The 21,886-nt window shown below is 37.3% G+C and overlaps 1 protein-coding gene across 6 annotated transcripts in view; it reads left to right on the top strand.

Annotated features, from left to right (window-relative positions):
• Positions 1-21,886, top strand: part of Dop1a (DOP1 leucine zipper like protein A) — a 101,582-nt gene that overhangs the window by 7,233 nt on the left and 72,463 nt on the right. For 5 of the 6 annotated variants that reach the window (XM_052187710.1, XM_052187707.1, XM_052187708.1 and 2 more), the window contains exons 2-4: positions 8,005-8,058; positions 12,654-12,844; positions 14,526-14,707. In XM_052187710.1, the coding sequence (XP_052043670.1) occupies positions 12,707-12,844; positions 14,526-14,707 (320 nt within the window). In that variant the 5' untranslated portion in view covers positions 8,005-8,058; positions 12,654-12,706. The remainder of the gene's footprint in view (positions 1-8,004; positions 8,059-12,653; positions 12,845-14,525; positions 14,708-21,886) is intronic. The other variant, XM_052187706.1, reaches the window with a different exon arrangement.

Genomic DNA, 21,886 nt, shown 5'->3' with positions numbered 1-21,886 from the left:
ATGAAATACTTCATGTAATTTTAAAAGTATATAGTGAAAACTCTTTTTCGCATCCTTCCCATCATTCCTGGATTTCTATTTGTCCAAAGAAGATAATCAACTTTATTTTTCTGTTATTTTTGAGAGGTATATACATACAAACCAATATATGCCTGCCTTTCTTATGTAAGTTATAACTTTATAAGTACTCCTGCATATATATATTTTCTAAATCAGAAGCATTTTCTAAATCAGTACATCTTTTCCCAGCTGAGCATGGTAAAAACACTGTGGTCCAGTGTTGATGATGTTTACTGATTATGAACTGTGGTAAAACATTTGCTAGGAGTGGACATGAAAGCTAAATTTATAGATGAGGCCCCTCTATCATTGGAATTGTGACCCTGGGAGCCACAAGTCATTACAGGAAAGCAAGGTGAGCCCTAAGGTAGAGGAATAATATGTAGTAGAAGCTGAGGTTAGGGGAATGGGATGGTCAGAAAGACTATATAAGATCTGAGACCTGAAGGATGAGGAGGTGCTATCCAGATACAGTTGGGATTTAATGTTTGAGACAAGAAATAAAAAGCTGGCTTTAAAAAAGATTAAAGGGCAACAGTACTCAAAACAGTGTGGTAGTAGCGTAAAGGCATAGAGACCATGGAATAAAATGGAATATCATAATATAAATCTCGTAATATAAATGTATAGTCAAATATTGTTTCGTGAAAATGCCAGGACTCATCCAGCACGTAAAGGACAATCTCTTCAACAAATGGTTTCAGAAAAACTATATCGACACCTTGCAGAAAAATGAAACTTGTTCTTCATATACTCCAAATTTAATTAAAGCCCTAAATGTAAGATATCAAACAATAAAAACTCACCCTAGAAAAAAAGCATAGAGAAAAGCAGAGAGTCTCCAATAACACATCAGAAGCAAAGGCAATACAACAGTGAGAAAGTAGCCCATGGAGCACGAGGAAATACAAATCCAGCATGCATAAGGAACTAAATTCAACTACACACATCCCAATTATAAGATGGCACAAGCCTGTGAAAAGATCTCTCTCCACAAAGTTCTCAATGTCCACTAAACATGAAAAGAAGCTCAGTGTTACAATGCAAATGAAAGCTGCAGAAATACTACTCTCACCCCTTAGGGTAGCTAATTCCAAAACACAACACTACCCAGAAAATAGTGTTAGTACATCTATAGAAAAATTTGAACCTTGTGTGCAGTGGACAAGGAACATAAAATGGTACAGTGAAACAGAGAATAGAATAATAGTTCCCCAGAGCATTAAACACTGGAGTGGGAGATAAAACACTTGCCTTACCACACAAGCATAAGAACTGCAATTTGGTTCTCCATACCCACTAAATGCTTGGTGGGCCTGGTGAGCTGCCTGTAATTCTGCTTGGAAGGTAGAGAGCGATTCCTTCACAACAATCTGGCTAGCTAGATTAGTGTAAATAGGTGAGCTTGGAGTTCAGTTGAAGACTGTCAGTCTTTGACCTTCATATATGCACATATGATTATATGTACCTGCACATACACATACACACACAATCCTGTACATACACAAACACAAATGCACACCACACACACAAAAATAAAATCCATAAGTAGAAACTGAAAGTAGAGTCATAGAGAGATGCTTGCATGTCAGTGTTTGTAGCAGCAACATTTAGGAGAGGTGGAAACAGCCTAAATGTGCATTTACAGACAAACTGATAAAACAGACAATGTGGTCCATGTAATAGAATATTACTCAGCCTTACAAAGGAAAGTTTGACACATTCCATGTGATAGAATATTACTCAGCCTTTAAAAGGAAAGTTTGACACATGCTAGTGTGAAAAAATGTTGAGGATGAATATGAAATGAAATGAAATAGGTCTAGCATGGTGAAAAGACAAGTGATGTGTGGTTTTGCTTATGGGAAGTAGCTGTAGTAGTTAAATTCATTTAAACAGAAACCAAATGGTGGGTGCCAGGAACAGGGCAGGGAGAGGAAATGGAGATTGTTAGTGGACGTAGGGAGTTTTAGGCTTGCAAGATGAAAGTCAGAGAAAACACTACAATTTCATGTACTTATTGCTACTGAAATAGACACTCAGTTAATGAGATAGGTTGCTTTCCAGCTTTAAAAGATGGCGAGCCTTTAGAGAACAAAGCATATGTACATTGAAAATGCTATAGTATAATTTAAACCATGTTTCTATTATTGAAAAAGATAAAGAATAAGCCAAGTCAGGATCTTACTTATAAGGTCTGACATTCAGAGGCATAATGTTAAGTGTCACCTAATAGTAAAGCTTCAGGTGACAAAAAGAAGCAGGAAAAAGATAACAAGGTGAAGGGAGAAAGTCTTGACCAGGGAGTAGTAACTGAGATTTTGCTTGCAGGGAGAGAGGTACAAATGATAGGATCAAATATATGGATCCCATTGCTAAAAAAGACTTGTAATTGAGACACTGAACTTGTGTTTCACTTTCCTGGAATTAAATGTCAAAATTATAACAAGGGCATTTCTTATACACTAAGAAAACTACAATGCTTCAAGTGGATTATCAGATTTACCTTTCTGAACTTCCTGAGGGAGTAATGTGTTCTGCTTTTTACTTGTAAAAGTAATTGGCTCTTGGAGTATAATGAAAACACAGGAATCTGCTGTAATTTAAATGTAAAACATCTAGGATCCTTGGGTAGAAGTTCCCTCTGAAAGATAGGCACATTTGTGCACATTGCTAAAACTGTTCCAAAAGCAAATCTTCCCGATCACCAAAATAGACCAAAATACCTATGTGTATAGCTGGGGCTTGGAGGACTGTGGTGCTATTTACAGTTCTGCTTGCTTCCCAGAACTTGTGTGAAACTCTTCTCCATATATTCTCCTACTCTCTTGAGTGGACTAATATGTAGATGTAAGATATACTCAATTTGGATTTCATTTTTACCTGTACATAAAGTTACTCCCCTGATATGCTAGTACATTCCTATATAATATTTTATCCAATCATTTACATGCATAGACATGATCATATTTGGTTCTTGTAGATAATTTAAATTTTTATGAATGTACTATTTTAATATTCTCAGGCTGTCTTTTCTTATCATCTAAAAACGTTGTCATTTCTTCATATACAAACAGTATGTATACAGAGAAGTAAAACATTTCAATTCTAGCAAATAGTAACAGTCTGAAAAATAGGATTTTTTCTTTTTCTATTAAAATTATTTATACAAGATATTTTAATAATATCCTTTTCACTTTCCCAGCACTTCCCAGAGTCTACCCACTCCCTTCCCATCAAACTTGGTAGTCCTTGTGCACTCTCTTGTGCTTGCTAGCACCCCCCTCACTCAAGTGCTAGCCTGCTCTCTCTGCCTCTGCCTCTCTCAAAAACCAAACAAAAACACAAAACGGGTGGCAGGGTGGTATTGTTAGCCATGGGCCTGCCCCCAGTAGTCTACCAGAGTGTGGTAGACACAACCAGGGACAAACAAAAACACAAAAAGGGGTGGTGCAGGTGGTGTTAGCCTTGGGCCTGCCCCCGAGTGGGATAGACAACCCAGGACCAAAAAAAAAAAAAAAAAAAAAAAAAAAAAAAAAAAAAAAAAAAAAAAGCCAACCCAGAGCCAACACTTAGGAGCACACCCTGAGTGGGTCCAGGAAACCAAAAACAAAGCCTGGCCTTGTAGAGTGAGGTGAACGGCTGGAAAGGTGGCTGTTGACCGCTGACATTTATGTGGTCTGGAAGGACTGTACCGTAAGATGTTTTTGAGCTGTCTAAATTGTAAATAGAGAATAAGGAAATGAAATATTGAATGTGAGAAAACCTTTCATAAACTTTTGCTGTGAGAGAAGAGAAGAGAGAAACTGGTTGCCAGCCAGAGGGCCTGTGGAAGTCCAAGGAAGGTGATGAATTTTGACTTTATACTCAGGGCTGCATAGAAATTTTTTATTGTAGGAAAAGTTTATATTGAAGGAGAATGGAATACTAAGGACTCTGGGCACAGAAAAGGGAATGAAACCTAGACTGCAGAAGAGGGGGACCTTTAGTGGAAAGGTCTTTTGTTCCCAACAGGGAAAGCAGGGAATGTGGATATAGGGCAAGCTTGGTGGAAGTTTGCTGGAGGGGAACTGAAAGCATTCCCCAGGCTTCTTTTTTTAAATTAATTACATCTTCCTTTGATTGTGTTTATTTTTGATTTTTGGTAATGTGGCTTTGCTTCCTTGTAAAACATCTAGATTCAAGCTGGCCTCAGCCTCGGCCTCCTGAGTGACACTCCACGTCTCTGGTACCAGAGTCCCCTCGTAGCTGTAGTTGAGGTAGCTCTTCAGTAATTAAGGAGAGAAGGTATGGTTAGAGTTTGGGGAAGAGAAGATAGGAAATAGCTGTGCCAAGATGAGAAATTTACTAAGGAAAATCACTGGATTAGGACAGTGGTGCAGCCAGCCAACTAGGTTAGATTATTTTTCTCCAGTATTATTCAAGTTCAAGCATTTTAAAAAGCAGGTGATCAGAAGTAGGGTTGGATTTTCTCTTTTAGAAGTTAAATTGGCTTAGCCATTAAGAACACTGGCCATTCTTCCAGAGATTCTGAGTTCAATCCCAAGCACCCACTTGGTGGCTCACAACCATCGATAAAGGGATCTGATGCCCTGTTCTGGCATGCAGGTGTACATGCAGCAAGGCACTCAATACATTAAATAAGTAAAATAAAATAAAATAAAATAAAATAAAATAAAAAGAAGTTTGGGGGGACTCTTCTCGTGAATTCCGAGGGGGCTGTTTGAGAAGGAAAACTCTTATGAAAGTGAAGAATAATGGTTTACCCAAGTCGGTTGAGTTTAGATATCCAATTCTGCTATTTCCTGACCTATATATATATTTTTTGGTTGACCTAAATTTTTATGCTTCTGTTTCCTATCTGAGAATACTGATAGCACCTGCGTCGGGATAAGATGAAATAATACAAGCTGAATACAAAAGCACATCACATCAGTTCCTAGCAGTTAGTAAATGCTCTGTAAGGTTTCTCGGATGCTGTTACTTCTGATGCAAATAGAAAGGTCCTGTCTTTGCAAAATGATTAGGATTGGAACATGGGAAGACATGCAAAGGAAAGCCTGAAGATATCTTGGTCATTTGGAGTTTGAGATTACAGTAATTGTGTATGTGATTGAATCATACTAAGGATACAGTGCATAGCTTGTATTTGTGAATTCCTAGTATATTTGTCTTCTACCAATTTTTTAAGTTATTGGAAATCTTTAAAAAAATTCCATCATCTTCCAATTCACAGGAGTGAGTAGTTTTATGAGTTTGTTAACTAAATAATTGGTTCAAGATTATTTATTGTCAAGTTAATATTGAAACTCAGAACATTTAACCAAAGTAAAATAGACATACTAGTTGTCACATTAAATTTCCAGATGATAGAAATTAATGATAAATTTTCATATAATCAAAAACACTTGGTAAGAACATTAATATATATAATAGTTTTTTCCCCTTTTGTGGCCAAGTAGGGTGCTCTTCCTCCATTGCTGGTGTTTGTCAGAATTCATTTATATACTTGCACTGTGATAACAACAGGCATCAGGTGTATCTTTAGAAAGATTGGGCTGAAGAGAGAGCTGAATAGTCAGGAATATGCGCTGCTCTTGTAGAGGGTCTGCATTTGGTTCCTCACAATACTACAGCCTGCTGTATCTGCAGCTCCAAGGATCTGACACACATCACTGGCCTCCAAGAATACCACATATATGTGCCATACATAATGCAGATGTGCATGAACATAGTAAATAATTTTTTAAAGAAGTGAGTAATTAGAGGATATTATTCCTCAGCCTTCTTGTTTCTTTCTTGGCATAGGGGAGTGCAGCAAACACTAACTAAACTGAGCAAACGTCTTTGTGTGCCTGTGAGGAATTCTACTTTTATAACCATTTAAATGAAGCATAATAAGTATAGGTACTCTGATGCAGCATTTAGTTCCTAAAATTTTTCTTTTTTTATACCATAAAACACAAAATAAATGTATAGAACCTCAAATCTTTTTGAGTAAATGTATTTACTCATCTTTGGGTTTTTTTAATAGACAGCCATGTTTGTTCATTTTTTTGAAAGATAATACCACACTAATCATGTTTAGCAGCAATTCAGTTCAATTTGTCAGTTGTCAGTCTGAAAGAACTTACTAAATTTAACTACTTTTACTGACTCCTGAAAGGTTTTAACTGCCATTATGACTTGCTTATTTTACTTAAAGAAAAAAAACATATTTGAATTTTTCAGTTCAAGTTTCTAGAACATGATGCTACAATGCTGTACATTGAGTAATTATAAAGATTTGTTGAGTGCAAGGTTCTAGAGGCTGGGAAGTTCAGAGTTCAGCAGTCACATCTGGTGAGATCTTTCTCTCTGGTGGAGACTGACAGCAGAGTCCTGAGGCTGTGGCTCACCTGGGTTGAGGAGCTCATATAAGGTGGCCAAACTTTTATCAGACCCAGTCTTGGGATAAACAATAAACCTATGAATAGTTTCACTCATTAATAATGGATTAATCCATAGACGAAGAGAGCACGAGTGACTTAATGATCAGTGACCACACCTCTTAATACCTCCTATTAGGAATTGAATTTCAACATGAATTTTGATGAAAACATAATACCAAGTTATATGAGGTGATTAGTTTCATAGCAAGGGGATATTTTTAAATTATTGTTTTTTTTTATGTATATGAGTATACTGTTGCTATCTTCAGACACACTAGAAGAGGGCATCCGATCCCATTACAGATGGTTGTGAGCCACCATGTAGCTGCTGGGAATTGAACTCGGGACCTCTTGAAGAGCAGTCAGTGCTCTTAACCTCTGAGCCATCTTTCCAGCCCCCTAAAATTATTTTAAACAAAAGTCGTATGTAGAAGAAATAGAAGGGTCACAAGGTGATCAATTTAAGATGCATGGAAATGTTCTGTAGCTGTAGTGAAGATCTTGTTTGTGGTATTAGTTCCAAGTAAGGTTGCACCCATTATTCAGATAGTCAAATAAATGTGTTAAGTGCAGTCATATCTTCTAGAGAGCCATTCCCAGAGCCTCAGTCCTGCTTGTACCAAAACTGCAGTGACTCAAACTCCTTTGTTATATTTACAGATATCGTAAACACATTCTCCTCTATACTTTTTAATCATTTTAAGGTGCTTAAAAATCATTAATATAATGTAGAGACTGTTAGAATAGTTTTATACTGTATTAGTTAGTGGATGGTGACATAAAAAAGTTAGAATTGAAATGAAAAGGTCCATAGAGGACTGATGGTATAGCTTAGGGATAGGTGCATGTTACTATGAGAGAGACTGTTCAATCTCCAGGACACTCCACCCCACCTCCACCCTACCCTCCACCAAAAAAAGGAGGAAGGGGAAGAAAACAATACAGATGCATTTTTTTTCTTTCCTGAATATTTACATCAGATCATTGATGCTTGAATCCATTGATGTGAAACTCAAAAGGCCTTAACTAATAAAGTCATAAGCAAGCACATTTTGTTGTTGTTGTTGTTTTTGTTTGTTTTTTGTTTTTTGTTTTTTTTCGAGACAGGGCTTCTCTGTGTAGCCCTGGCTGTCCTGAAACTCACTCTGTAGACCAGGCTGGCCTGTAACCCAGAAATCCGCCTGCCTCTGCCTCCTGAGTGCCAGGATTAAAGGCATGTGCCACCACTGCTCGGCCAGCAAGCACATTTTAAAGAGCTTCATTTTCATTTGTGTTCACAAAACCATTCACCATCAGACCTTTATACTTTGTGATTAACCACTCAGGACCACAACCAAGGCTAATTCATTTACCAATAATTAGCATATTTCCTAGTATTATGTTGATGTAATAGGTAGTGATGAAAGCAATAAAGGGAATGCTTTTAGCATTTTCTGTCATAAGCATTCTGATAGCTTAAATATAGCACTTGACTTTGATAACCTTTGAACTAGGTTTTATCTATTTTTTATAGATGAGGAAACCCAGACTTGAGAAAACTAAGTGCTTGGTTCAAGTCATTCATCTGGTAAGGAACTTTAATTTTGTGTTCAGCATATCTTGACTAATATGTTTTGAGACTCTGTTTTTGTTGCATTTTTATGCTGTGGATTTCTATAAAATGTCCTTTTATTAAATACCTTTTGGGTTGTTTATTTGTATTTCTTTGTTTGACTGGGTCTTGCTCACTGTAGTCTCGCCTGACCTAGAACTCACTATGTAGACCAGGATGGCCTTGAACTCACAGAGATTCTCTTTCTGGGATTAAAGGAATTCCTACCAATCCTATCATATGAAAACCAAGTATTTTATTGATATTTTATAAACAAAACTAAATATTTACATATATTTCATTATGAAAAGATAGATTCCATATATACACCCAATAAATAAGTTAAATAGATTCAAAAATAAAAAATAAAAATTGTCAGAGCTTGAGACTGAAAATAATTCCTAATGGATTTTATTTTGGTTTGACTTTTGTTACACAAGGTATCATTTTTCAGCACTGTCTTGTTGTTGTTGTTGTTGTTGTTGTTGTGACAGAGTCCCTTAAAGGCCTAGAACTTGCCAAGTACTCAAGGATTCATCTGTCTCCACATGCTCAGTGCTGGAATTACAAACACACAACAACGGCACCAAGCTTTTTAAAGTTTAAAATGATGTGTTGGTGTGAGTGGTATCTGAATGTGTATAAGTGTGTGGAGATCAGAACAACAGTAAGATGTCTGGCTCAGTTTCTTCTCCACTCGTTTTGTGAGATGGGCTCTCCCATTGAACCTGGAGCCAAAGTTTCAGATAGAATGGCTGGCCATGGAACCCACAGCATCTGGCTGTGACCACTCTTACACAGCACTGGGGTCATAGGCACACTCCACTGTGAACAGGTTTCTCCTAAGTCCTGAGGCTCCAAACTCAGGTTGTTAAATGCCTATCAAGCAAGCACTTCATTCCTGAGCTGTTTATTGCCTGCCTTTTTTTAAATTTATTTTTTACTTATTCACTTTATATCACCCTCACTGACCCCCTCCCAGTCACCCCATCCCACAATCTTTCCCCCCATTCCCCTCTCCTCTTCTCTGAGCAGGTGTGAGTCCCCCTGGGTATCCCCCAACCTTGGCACATCGAGTCTCCGAGAGGGTACATTGCCTGGCTTTTTGACATGGCTTCTGGGAATCTCCAGTCTCCTTCTTGCAATCACGACACCACCTGAGCTGTCTCCCCAGCATCTAGATTTTTTTTTACCTGATTCAAACTTAGAGTTGAATGCAGGTACATTAGTTAGAAGTGCCACAAATTTAGCTGGTCATTAATGATTAGCTTTTTTATGACATAAAACTTTGAACAACATATCTATTGAGGTTTAAAAATTGTATTATCCCTCTGCTTATTGATAAATGGCTCCTATTTTCATGAATAGGAATTGCTACTAAATTGCTTGTCAGGTTAACCTTTTGTGTACACTGAATATTGATTGTGTACTTTCAGAATGAATGTGTTCTGTCTTAAGCTGGAAATCTTGTCAAGGAAAGAAATTGTCTCTATCAGCAAAAATTATGCATGTGCTTCATTTACTCCATTCCTGCTAATGCAGCACGTTGTTGTTAGATTTGTGTATTAGAATTTATTGTGGCACATGCATATGCCTTTAGAAACCCTAATGCTTTCCCTTTACATTTACTCAGAAACAAAACTTGAAATGTTTTAGATATGTTCAACCCAAGAGTATCCTTATCACCTTAGAGGTTTTATTATCCACAGGTATGGCTTTGTTTTCATATGTCCTGCCTTTTATTGTTTTTATCTGAATTGTATTGGTGTGTGTATGCTTATGGTTGTTTTCTAAAATGTTAGATGAAACATGCCTGTAACCTCAGCTGCTTGGGAGAATGAGGTGAGGCAGGAGGGTCACAAGTTTGAGGCCAGTGTGAGTAACATAGCAAGGGCTTGTCTCAGTATAAAATCTCAAAAAGGATGAGATGCATTTCTGTGTTAGAATATTACAGGGAAGCCCTGCTCTGCCAGTACTGAGGGGATAGAAGCCACACATTGGCAAGAAAATGACTTGTATAACATTTCACTTATATCTGGTTTGGTTTTTTGTTTTTTTTTGTTTTTTGTTTTGTTTTGTTTTTTTGTTTTTTTTTTTTTGGTTTTGGGCTTTTTCAAGACAGGGTTTCCCCTGAGCAGACCTGGCTGTCCTGGAACTCACTCTGCAGACCAGGCTGGCCTCGAACTCAGAAATCCACCTGCCTCTGCCTCCAAAGTGCTGGGATTAAAGGCGTGCGCCACCACTGCCTGGCCTTTTTAAGACTTTCTTATATTGAAGAGGAGTTGGGTTTTTTTTTTAAGATTTGTTTATTTATTTTATGTAAATGAGTGCACTGTACCTGTCTTCAGACACAACAGAAGAGGACATCAGATCTCATTACAGATGGTTCTGAGCCACCATGTGGTTGCTGGGAATGGAACTCAGGACCTCTGGAAGAGCAGTCAGTGCTCCAAACCTCTGAGCCATCTCTCCAGCCCCCTGAAGAGTGGTTTTTTAATATAGCTGTTCAAGAACTTGGTTAGATATGGTGAAAATAGATGTTCTCCCTGCTCTCAGTTCTCTTTTCGCTGTTTTGACAGTATTTCTTGCACCACAGGTTTTAAATAATGATGCAGTAGGATTTTCCCTTTTGCTTGCTTTTTAAATAGTATTTCTTAGAAGGCTGTTTACCTCTAGGTCATGAGATTTTACTTCTACATTCTAAGAATTTTATAATTCTACATGTCACATTTAAATCTATGGTCTTCTTAGGTTAATTTTTGTGCACATTTGAGGAAGGAGTCAAATTCGGTTACAAAAGTATTATATAAGTTATATTTAAAAGAAGATTAATGAAAAAATTTTCTTACTCCATCAAACTGGTTGGCAGCCCATGAAGACTAATTTTAGACCTTCCTGGAGGCCCAGAATCTAGCTTGTAGGGAAAAATGCAGACAGAAGTTAAGGTAAAAATGTAAAACCTGGAAGAGACCTACACTCACTTCAGTTAAATTCTTGTTATTAAGTATCTATTGTGATATAACAAATAACCCTCAAACTTAGTGGTATATGCAAGAAAACTTTCTGCTGCTTGTCTGAATGAATTTGAAAGACTTAGCTATGTCTGTTACTGATTTAGGAATCTCTTATAGTGTGTTATCCAAGTGTCAGATGCGTCTGCACTCAAATCCAGACATAGCTGATGACAGATGATCTGTTTAAAATGGCTCACTCTCATGGTGGTGACACAAAGCCTCAGTTCTTCATTATGGGTTCAGTTCCTAAGGTGTCTTCATGATATGGCAGCTGGCTTGTCCCAGATCTAAGTTATCTAAGCGTCTTTAGAAGTTGAAGTGCTTTTTGTGACCTATTGAGTACTGCCATTATCTCTTCTGCCTTGCTGTTATCACTAAATTTGAGACTAAACCAAGGGACCGGAGAACTTGGCATACTCTTAGAAAAAAAGGAATATCATGGAAATTGCTTTATTTGAACTATCATATATTTTTGTCCATTATACCCAAAGTCAGTTTTGATTCTCAATAGCTGATACTCCTTCATACTAGATGTCCATAATTAATTAATACAATAAATCTTTAAACTAGATGTTTTTAGTTCCATCCATTTGCCTGCAAATTTCATGAAGGCATTGTTTTTATTAGCTGAGTAGTACTCCATTGTATAAATGTACCACATTTTCTGTATCCATATTTCTGTTGAGGGACATCTGGGTTGTTTCCAGCTTCTGGCTATTAAAAATAAGGCTGCTATGAACATAGTGGAGCATGTGTCCTTGTTATATGTTAGAGTGTCTTTTGGGTATATGCCCAGGAGTGATATAGCTGAGGAACTGCCAGACTGATTTCCAGAGTGGTTGTACCAGCTTGTAATCCTGCCAACAATGGAGGAGTGTTCCTCTTTCTCCACATCATGGAGGGACCCATGGCTCCAGCTGCATAAATAGCAGAGGATTGCCTTATCTGGTATCAATAGGAAGGGAGGCCCTTGATCCTATGGAGGCTCAATGTCCCAACATAGGGGAAAGCTAGGGCGGTGAGAAAGGAGTTGGGGGAAGGGGAGCTCCCAGTAGAAGCAGGAGGTTAGGGAAATGGGAGAGGGGGTTTGGGGAGGAGAAACCTGGAAGGGGGATAACATTTGAAATGTAAATAAATAAAATAACCAATAAATATATATAAATAAAAATGAAACTATTGAAGAAAATATTAATAAAATAGATGTTTTTCTCCTTTGGTTTTCCTTTTCTTTTTCTTTTCTATATCCTTGATATTTTCAATCTAAACATTCCTACTATATTTTACTATTAAAATAGAAGAGGATATATACAGAATTTTATCAACAGTTGTGGCAGAAATAACATGAAGTAATTAAAATTTTTCTTTTTATATACCTAAATAAATTTGAATGCCCGTTTTCCACTTTGAATATTAATATTACCCTGTACACTGACTAGAATTTTAAGTGCTTCTGTTAAAGAATCTATAAGATTAGTCATTTTTTTTCTGTAATGAGACTTTATGAACCCACTTCTATATTTTACTTTGTAACCTTGATTTCTCTGGACTCTCTTGTAGGGAATGATTTTGCATGACTTCGGTACTGGTCTCTAGTAGAACACGGTGGGAGAATGAACACAGAGGAGCTAGAGTTATTGAGTGACTCCAAATACAGAAACTATGTAGCTGCAATTGACAAAGCACTAAAGAATTTTGAATACTCCAGTGAATGGGCAGATTTGATATCAGCACTTGGAAAACTCAACAAGGTATACTTTTCTTATCCATTATCCATTTAGTAAAAGGAATGAAAATCAGAAATCTATTTATGCCTGTTTACACAAGATTTAGCTAAATCTTGAAGTAAAGACTATAAAATGTAACTGATCCTCAGCTTTCATAAATGGCATTTTACTTCATGAGTTCATGCCTATGTAGTTAGGCATATTACAACACTTCAGCAGTTCTCATTCAAAGAAACAATAGCATTTAAAAGATGCAATTATTATTAATCGTACCTGTAAAGCACAAGACAAGACTGGGAAGTATGTGTGATACTGTGAGGTAAGTTTTTGTAATTGAGCATCAGATAAAGTTCTGGAGTTCCTGGCACCAAAGCAAAAAGCTATAAATAGAAAGTAATAACTGCAATTTCTTTTCCTAATGGTGTAATACATCAACAAGACACACTTTATGCCTAGGCAAGCCTAGTTACAAGTCAATACTTTTTACAAAGCCAGTTTTATATATAGCCTTAGAACTTGACTTGGAATGAGCCTTCTCCCATAGTCTGCTTTTCGTCGAGTTCCTATAGAAGGGCCATTGATCAACTCTCAGCTTCCTGTTTTGACCTAATTTTGTTCTAATTTCAAACTTTTCTTCCTTCACACACGTAGTTTTGGTATGATTATTGTTCTTAGTGATTGGGGATGCTTCTAACTACTGAAAAAGGATAAAAGAAAAAGAATACGTTCACAGTAGCTGTTTTAACATCAAGCAGCTTCTTGGGTCATTATTAGGAAAGACATTGTAACATACACAGCAAGGAAAATATATTGCCAAGATCATTACCTTGTTAATATAAGAAAAAGATTTTCATTTGTAAAGGAAATTCATAGATTCCTTGGTAAACTATGCCAAGGGTTTACCTTAAAACGGCACACACAGCTTCTGTGTTGCTCAGGTCCTTCCATCATTTACCATGTGAGCTTTGAAACTTTCATCTCCCTCTAATATCCTGAGAAATAGGATTTGTTCCAGGAAGCTAGGTTTCTTGGTCTTGCTGAACAATCACTAAGAGTCCCATTCTGAAGGCCATTTGGGAGCTATTTTCAACAGCAGTTCTTTGAATTATGGGCATGAGGACATGATTTAGACTAATTAAGAACATAATTAGCTTCTTATACATTAATCATTATTAGTGAAAACATTTTATTGTATCCAAATGACAGAAAATAAGATGCTAAGATTATAGATGAAACTAATTTAAAACATGACAAGACAACCTATGCAGATGGGGGGGGGGGAGAGGCATATGAATACACACACACACACACACTATATATATATATAGTCAAAACCTATTTTGTAGTCAAAATATATTTTGGTATAAATTTAATGACTAGCTACTCTAGTACTGACTTTTCTACTATATTGACTTTGACAGTCAGTTTCTCTATGGTACCCATGATTTTCTGTCTCATGACAGTAAAGATTTATAAAACTCTGTGCCTTTATTCTCTACACATTTTGTACAAATTATTTTTTCATTAAAAATACATATTTCTGTTAACATATAGTTATATTTTAACAATGTGATCCTTTTAAATTTCTTTTTTAATTTCAAATATATCCTGATAAACTTTCAAAACTTTTCTATAATAATTTTTATAAAGAAATTGTAATAAAATGAGACATTTTATCAGTTTCCCTAATATTATTTTCTTCTAGGTTTTACAAAATAATGCCAAGTACCAGGTAGTGCCCAAAAAATTGACCATAGGCAAACGCCTAGCTCAATGTCTGCATCCAGCATTGCCAGGTGGAGTTCATCGGAAAGCACTTGAAACATATGAAATTATCTTCAAAATCATTGGCCCTAAGCGACTTGCCAAAGATCTTTTTTTATATAGGTAAGAGTAATTTTATTAATAATGTACAAAGTATATAATTTTAGCTAGGTGGGAGTGAAGCAAAATGCCTTTAGTCTCAGCACTCAGGAGGCAGAGGTAGGCAGATATGTAGGAGTCTGAGGGCAGCCTGATCTTCATAGCTAGTTCTAGACCAGCTAAGACTGCATAGTAAGACTGTTTCCAGTATATATTTGTATATATGTCTAAACTGTTTAAACTTTCTACAATAAAATTAAAAATTTGAAAAATTCTTTCTTATATACATGTCAAATATATGAATTAAGTGCTTTAGAAAAAAATAAAAACCTTTCTCAAGTTGTCCTTTTTTCTTAGCATTCATAAAAGTTGTCATTCAAAATTATTGACACTAATAAGGCATTATACCTTTTTAAGGTTGGACACTAGCCTAGCATGGAAAGACTGTTTCTCAGTAGCTTTAACGTTATAAACCATCCTTTGACCATTCTTTCTTTGGCTCCTCTGAAATGGCATTTTCTTTAATCTTTTTTATTGTCTTTGCCACCCTTTCCTCTTCCACTCCAACTCAATGTCTGCCATTTCTTAGGGCTTCCTTGGTTCTGGAACTGATTGTGTTCTCACTTTCTATTGTCTTGTTGAGTAAGCATATCCACACCAGGTATGTTTAAAGTGTATAGTGTGATGACTTGAGGTACACATTCTAGTGAAGCAGATTCACAAATCTCTCATTGCTAAGGCTGGGAGCCTCCCGACCTGGGGAAGGTAGTGGTGGAGGCATGGAGTAGGGCTCTGATGATGGCTTTAAAGTGTGAGGGTCTCAGGACGTTCTATGATGATAACTTCTAAAACGTCCTAGAAACTTTCTTGCTCTTTCTGAGGATGAAAGACTGCTGGCTTAGGTGATTAACACCTGTAGCCTAACAGCAAAGGATAAAGCAATGTGGTCTTTGTTCTATCTCAGCACGAACTGCTGGGCTCTAACTTTCAGCCTGCTAGTCTGAAGTCACAGGGAGAAAAATGGGACACTTAAAGAAGTGGTTAATGAGTTTATTATTAAGTTGTAAAGAGTTTCCTATGAAAGTTATCTAAGGGGAAAAGCGGAAAGATCCTAAGTGGAGAAAGGGAAAAATTCTTCTAAGTGGGGAAAGGTAAGAAGTGAGAGAGAACAGGAGAGAAAGAGAAGGAGGAAAAGAGCACACGCCAGAGAAAAGAGAGAGAAAGGAGAGAAGAGTGTTTCTCTCTTTTGTCTTCAGTACTTATACATCTTTTAGAATACATGATCACATGTTACAAAGCTTATCGCAAGTTCACACAAAATACCAAGTCATAAATTGAAATAGAATGTTCACATGCATATCCATTAGGAGTAATTAACTAGCTAAACATCTATCACTATGTCTTTTACAAGTTTATGGAAAGTTTAAAACCATAACTAAGTTATAAGTGAAGTTTTGTATTGATAAACCCAGTCAATATTTTATCTTCTGTCCTAGCACTTTTATGACCTTTGGATAATTGTTTTACAACCTCTTGGAATGTGCTCTGAGTAGGAGAAAGTCTGGTTGCCATCTAAGAGCAATTAACTAGTGACATTTGGGAGACTGGCAGAGTTCTGATTGCAGTTTAACTATCAGAAAAGGACCTAATAGCAATCACAATATAAAAGAGCTTAATAACCACAGATATAATTTTAGGAATTCTTATAGGATCAACATTAAAACTTAAGTCATCTATTTGTCTACATAGCATCACTATAAGACAATACATCTTCATGGATCTGCAGAGATCTGCTCCAAAGGGGTGTGCTATTACTCAGTGATGATTATATATGTATAATAATAACAGGAAAAGCATATTAATAGCAGGAATCTTTCATAAAATTAGTCCCCCACAGCCTTTCTGGATGAGGGCTCACCTGTCACAGATTATATAATAATCCGAAGCAGGCCATTTCAGGATGATCACCTGCTAGTATATTAGCTTGTCCCATTATGGCTCCTGACATCTCATTGCACAGTTCTTTGGGCCCTCCTTGCTTTTGACTTTTAACCTGAATCTCTACATTTTCTCCCATGCCTGATAACTCTGGTTTGTTTCTTATATACTGAATCCAAATATCTCAGTTGCTGGCCCTAGCTTTGAACTCTGGCTTAGTTGTGACATATGTGTATGTCTTTTTTTTTATTATTCGATATAATTTATTTACATTTCAAATGATTTCCCCTTTTCTAGCCCCCCCCTCCCCGAAAGTCCCGTAAGCCCCCTTCTCTTCCCCTGTCCTCCCTCCCACCCCTTCCCAGTTCCCCGTTCTGGTTTTGCCAAATACTGTTTCACTGAGTCTTTCCAGAACCAGGGACCACTCCTGCTTTCTTCTTGTATCTCATTTGATGTGTGGATTATGTTTTGGGTATTCCAGTTTTCTAGGTTAATAACCACTTATTAGTGAGTGCATACCATGATTCACCTTTTGAGTCTGGGTTACCTCACTTAGTATGATGTTCTCTAGCTCCATCCATTTGCCTAAGAATTTCATGAATTCATTGTTTCTAATGGCTGAATAGTACTCCATTGTGTAGATATACCACATTTTTTGCATCCACTCTTCTGTTGAGGGATACCTGGGTTCTTTCCAGCATCTGGCAATTATAAATAGGGCTGCTATGAACATAGTAGAGCATGTATCCTTATTACATGGTGGGGAGTCTTCTGGGTATATGCCCAGGAGTGGTATAGCAGGATCTTCTGGAAGTGAGGTGCCCAGTTTTCGGAGGAACCGCCAGACTGCTTTCCAGAGTGGTTGTACCAATTTGCAACCCCACCAGCAGTGGAGGAGTGTTCCTCTTTCTCCGCACCCTCTCTAACACCTGCTGTCTCCTGAATTTTTAATCTTAGCCATTCTGACTGGTGTAAGATGAAATCTTAGGGTTGTTTTGATTTGCATTTCCCTAATGACTAATGAAGTTGAGCATTTTTTAAGATGCTTCTCCGCCATCCGAAGTTCTTCAGGTGAGAATTCTTTGTTTAACTCTGTACCCCATTTTTTAATAGGGTTGTTCGGTTTTCTGGAGTCTTAACTTCTTGAGTTCTTTATATATATTGGATATTAGCCCTCTATCTGATGTAGGATTGGTGAAGATCTTTTCCCAATTTGTTGGTTGCCGATCTGTCCTCTTGATGGTGTCCTTTGCCTTACAGAAACTCTGTAACCTTATGAGGTCCCATTTGTCAATTCTTGCTCTTAGAGCATACGCTATTGGTGTTCTGTTCAGAAACTTTCTCCCTGTACCGATGTCCTCAAGGGTCTTCCCCAGTTTCTTTTCTATTAGCTTCAGAGTGTCTGGCTTTATGTGGAGGTCCTTGATCCATTTGTATTTGAGCTTAGTACAAGGAGACAAGGATGGATCAATTCGCATTCTTCTGCATGCTGACCTCCAGTTGAACCAGCACCATTTGTTGAAAAGGCTATCTTTTTTCCATTGGATGTTTTCAGCCTCTTTGTCGAGGATCAAGTGGCCATAGGTGTGTGGGTTCATTTCTGGATCTTCAATCCTGTTCCATTGATCCTCCTGCCTGTCACTGTACCAATACCATGCAGTTTTTAACACTATTGCTCTGTAGTATTGCTTGAGGTCAGGGATACTGATTCCCCCAGATTTTCTTTTGTTGCTGAGAATAGTTTTAGCTATCCTGGGTTTTTTGTTGTTCCAGATGAATTTGATAATTGCTCTTTCTAACTCTGTGAAGAATTGAGTTGGGATTTTGATGGGTATTGCATTGAATCTGTATAGTGCTTTAGGCAAAATGGCCATTTTAACTATATTGATTCTACCGATCCATGAGCATGGGAGGTTTTCCCATTTTTTGAGGTCTTCTTCCATTTCCTTCTTCAGAGTCTTGAAGTTCTTGTCATACAGATCTTTCGCATGTTTGGTAAGAGTCACCCCAAGATACTTTATACTGTTTGTGGCTATTGTGAAGGGGGTCATTTCCCTAATTTCTTTCTCAGCCTGCTTATCCTTTGAGTATAGGAAGGCCACTGATTTGCTTGAGTTGATTTTATAACCTGCCACTTTGCTGAAGTTGTTTATCAGCTGTAGGAGCTCTCTAGTGGAGTTTTTTGGGTCACTTAGGTAGACTGTCATGTCGTCTGCAAATAATGATATTTTGACTTCCTCCTTTCCAATTTGTATCCCTTTGACCTCCTTATGTTGTCGAATTGCCCGAGCTAGTACCTCAAGTACAATATTGAAAAGATAAGGAGAAAGGGGGCAGCCTTGTCTGGTCCCTGATTTCAGTGGGATTGCTTCAAGTTTCTCTCCATTTAGTTTGATGCTGGCTACCGGTTTGCTGTATATTGCTTTTACTATGTTTAGGTATGGGCCTTGAATTCCTGTTCTCTCCAAGACTTTAAGCATGAAAGGATGCTGAATTTTGTCAAATGCTTTTTCAGCATCCAATGAAATGACCATGTGGTTTTGTTCTTTGAGTTTGTTTATGTAGTGGATTGTATTGATGGATTTCCGTATATTGAACCAACCCTGCATTCCCGGGATAAAGCCTACTTGATCATGGTGGATGATCGTTTTGATGTGTTCTTGGATTCGGTTGGCAAGATTTTTATTGAGTATTTTTGCATCGATGTTCATAAGGGAAATTGGTCTGAAGTTCTCTTTCTTTGTTGGATCTTTGTGTGGCTTTGGTATCAGCGTAATTGTGGCTTCGTAGAAGGAATTGGGTAGTGTTCCTTCTGTTTCTATTTTGTGGAATAGTTTGAAGAGTATTGGTGTTAACTCTTCTTTGAAGGTCTGGTAGAATTCTACACTGAAACCATCTGGTCCTGTGCTTTTTTTGGTTGGAAGACTTTCTATGACTCCTTCTATTTCTTTAGGCTTTATGGGACTGTTCAGATGGTCTAGTTGGTCCTGATTTAATTTTGGTATTTGGTATCTGTCAAGGAAATTGTCCATTTCCTCCAGATTCTCCAGTTGTGTTGAGTACAGGCTCTTGTAGTAGGATCTGATGATTTTTTGGATTTCCTCAGTTTCCGTTGTTATGTCTCCCTTTTCATTTCTAAGTTTGTTAATTTGGATACTTTCTCTGTGCCCTTTGGTCAGTCTGGCTAAGGGTTTATCTATCTTGTTGATTTTCTCAAAGAACCAGCTCCTGGTTTTGTTGATTTTTTGTATGGTTCTCTTTGTTTCTACTTGATTGATTTCGGCCCTGAGTTTGATGATTTCCTGCCTTCTACTCCTCCTGGGTGAAATAGCTTCTTTTTGTTCTAGGGCTTTCAGGTGTGTCATTAAGTTGGTAATGTATGCTCTCTCCATTTTCTTTTTGGAGGCACTCAGGGCTATGAGTTTTCCTCTTAGCACTGCTTTCATTGTGTCCCATAGATTTTGGTATGTTGTGTTTTCATTTTCATTGTGTTCTAAAAAGTCTTTAATTTCTTTCTTTATTTCTTCCTTGACCAAGGTATCATTGAGTAGAGTATTGTTCAATTTCCACGTGTATGTGGGTTTTCTGTTGTTTCTGTTGCTATTGAAGACCACTTTTATTCCATAGTGATCAGATAGGAGGCATGGGATTAATTCTATCTTCTTATATTTGTTGAGGTCTGTCTTGTGACCAATTATATGGTCGATTTTGGAGAAGGTACCATGAGGTGCTGAAAAAAAGGTATATTCTTTTGTTTTAGGATAGAATGTTCTATATATATCAGTTAAATCTAATTGGTCCAAAGCTTCAATTAGTTTCATTGTGTCCTTGTTTAGTTTCTGTTTTCCTGATCGGTCCATTGAGGAAAGTGCAGTGTTGAAGTCACCCACAATTATTGTGTTAGGTGCAATGTGTGCTTTGAGTTTTAATAAAGTTTCTTTTATGAAAGAGGGTGCCCTTGCATTTGGAGCATAGATGTTCAGGATTGAGAGTTCTTCTTGTTGTATTTTTCCTTTGACCAGCAAGAAGTGTCCCTCAGAGTCTCTTTTGATGACTTTGGGTTGAAAGTCAATTTTATCTGATATTAAAATGGCTACTCCAGCTTGTTTCCTGAGACCATTTGCTTGTAAAATTGTCTTCCAGCCTTTTACTCTAAGGTAGTGTTTGTCTTTGACCCTGAGGTGTGTTTCCTGTAAGCAGCAAAATGTAGGGTCCTATTTACGTATCCAGTCAGTTAGTCTGTGTCTTTTTATTGGGGCATTGAGTCCATTGATGTTAAGAGATATTAAGGAATAGTGATTGTTACTTCCTATCATTTTTGACGTTATTTTTTAAATTTGATTGCTTAACTTCTTTTGGGTTTGATGAAAGGTTACTATCTTGCTTTTTTCAGGGTGAAGTTTCCCTCCTTGTATTGGTGTTGTCCTTCTATTATCCTTTTTAGGGCTGGGTTTGTGGATAGATATTGGGTAAACTTGGTTTTGTCGTGAAATATCTTAGTTTCTCCATCTATGGTGATTGAGAGTTTTGCTGGATATAGTAGTTTTGGTTGGCATTTGTGTTCTCTTAGAGTCTGCATGAGATCTGCCCAGGGCCTTCTAGCCTTCATAGTCTCGGGTGAAAAGTCTGCTGTGATTCTGATGCTGTGATTCTGGTCTTCCTTTATATGTTACTTGGCCTTTTTCTCTTACTGCCTTTAATATTCTTTCTTTGTTTAGAACATTTGGTGTTTTGATTATTATGTGACGGGAAGTATTTCTGTTCTGGTCCAGTCTGTTTGGAGTTCTGTAGGCTTCTTGTATATTCATGGGCATCTCTCTCTTTAGGTTAGGGAAGTTTTCTTCCATAATTTTATTGAAGATATTTGCTGGCCCTTTAAGTTGTAAATCTTCACTCTCATCTATGCCTATAATCCTTAGGTTTGGTCTTCTCATTGTGTCCTGGATTTCCTGGATATTTTGGGTTACAAGCTTTTTGCATTTTGCATTTTCTTTAACTGTTGAGTCCATGGTTTCTATGGAATCTTCAGCATCTGAGATTCTTTCTTCTATTTCTTGTATTCTGGTGTTGATATTTGCATCTCTGTCCCCTGATTTCTTCCCAAGGCTTTCTATCTCCAAAGTTGTCTCCTTTTGAGTTTTCTTAGTTGTTTCTACTTCTGTTTTTAGATCCTGGATGGTTTTGCTTAGCTCCTTCACTTGCTTGTTTGTGCTTTCCTGTAATTCTTTAAGAGATTTTTGTGTTTTTTCTTTCATGACCTCAGCC

The sequence above is a fragment of the Apodemus sylvaticus genome, chromosome 7 (genome assembly GCF_947179515.1).
Source record: "Apodemus sylvaticus chromosome 7, mApoSyl1.1, whole genome shotgun sequence".
In the NCBI taxonomy this organism is placed as follows: Eukaryota; Metazoa; Chordata; class Mammalia; order Rodentia; family Muridae; genus Apodemus; species Apodemus sylvaticus.
Note: the sequence above shows the minus strand (reverse complement) of the source record. Positions and strands in the feature narration are given on the sequence as shown.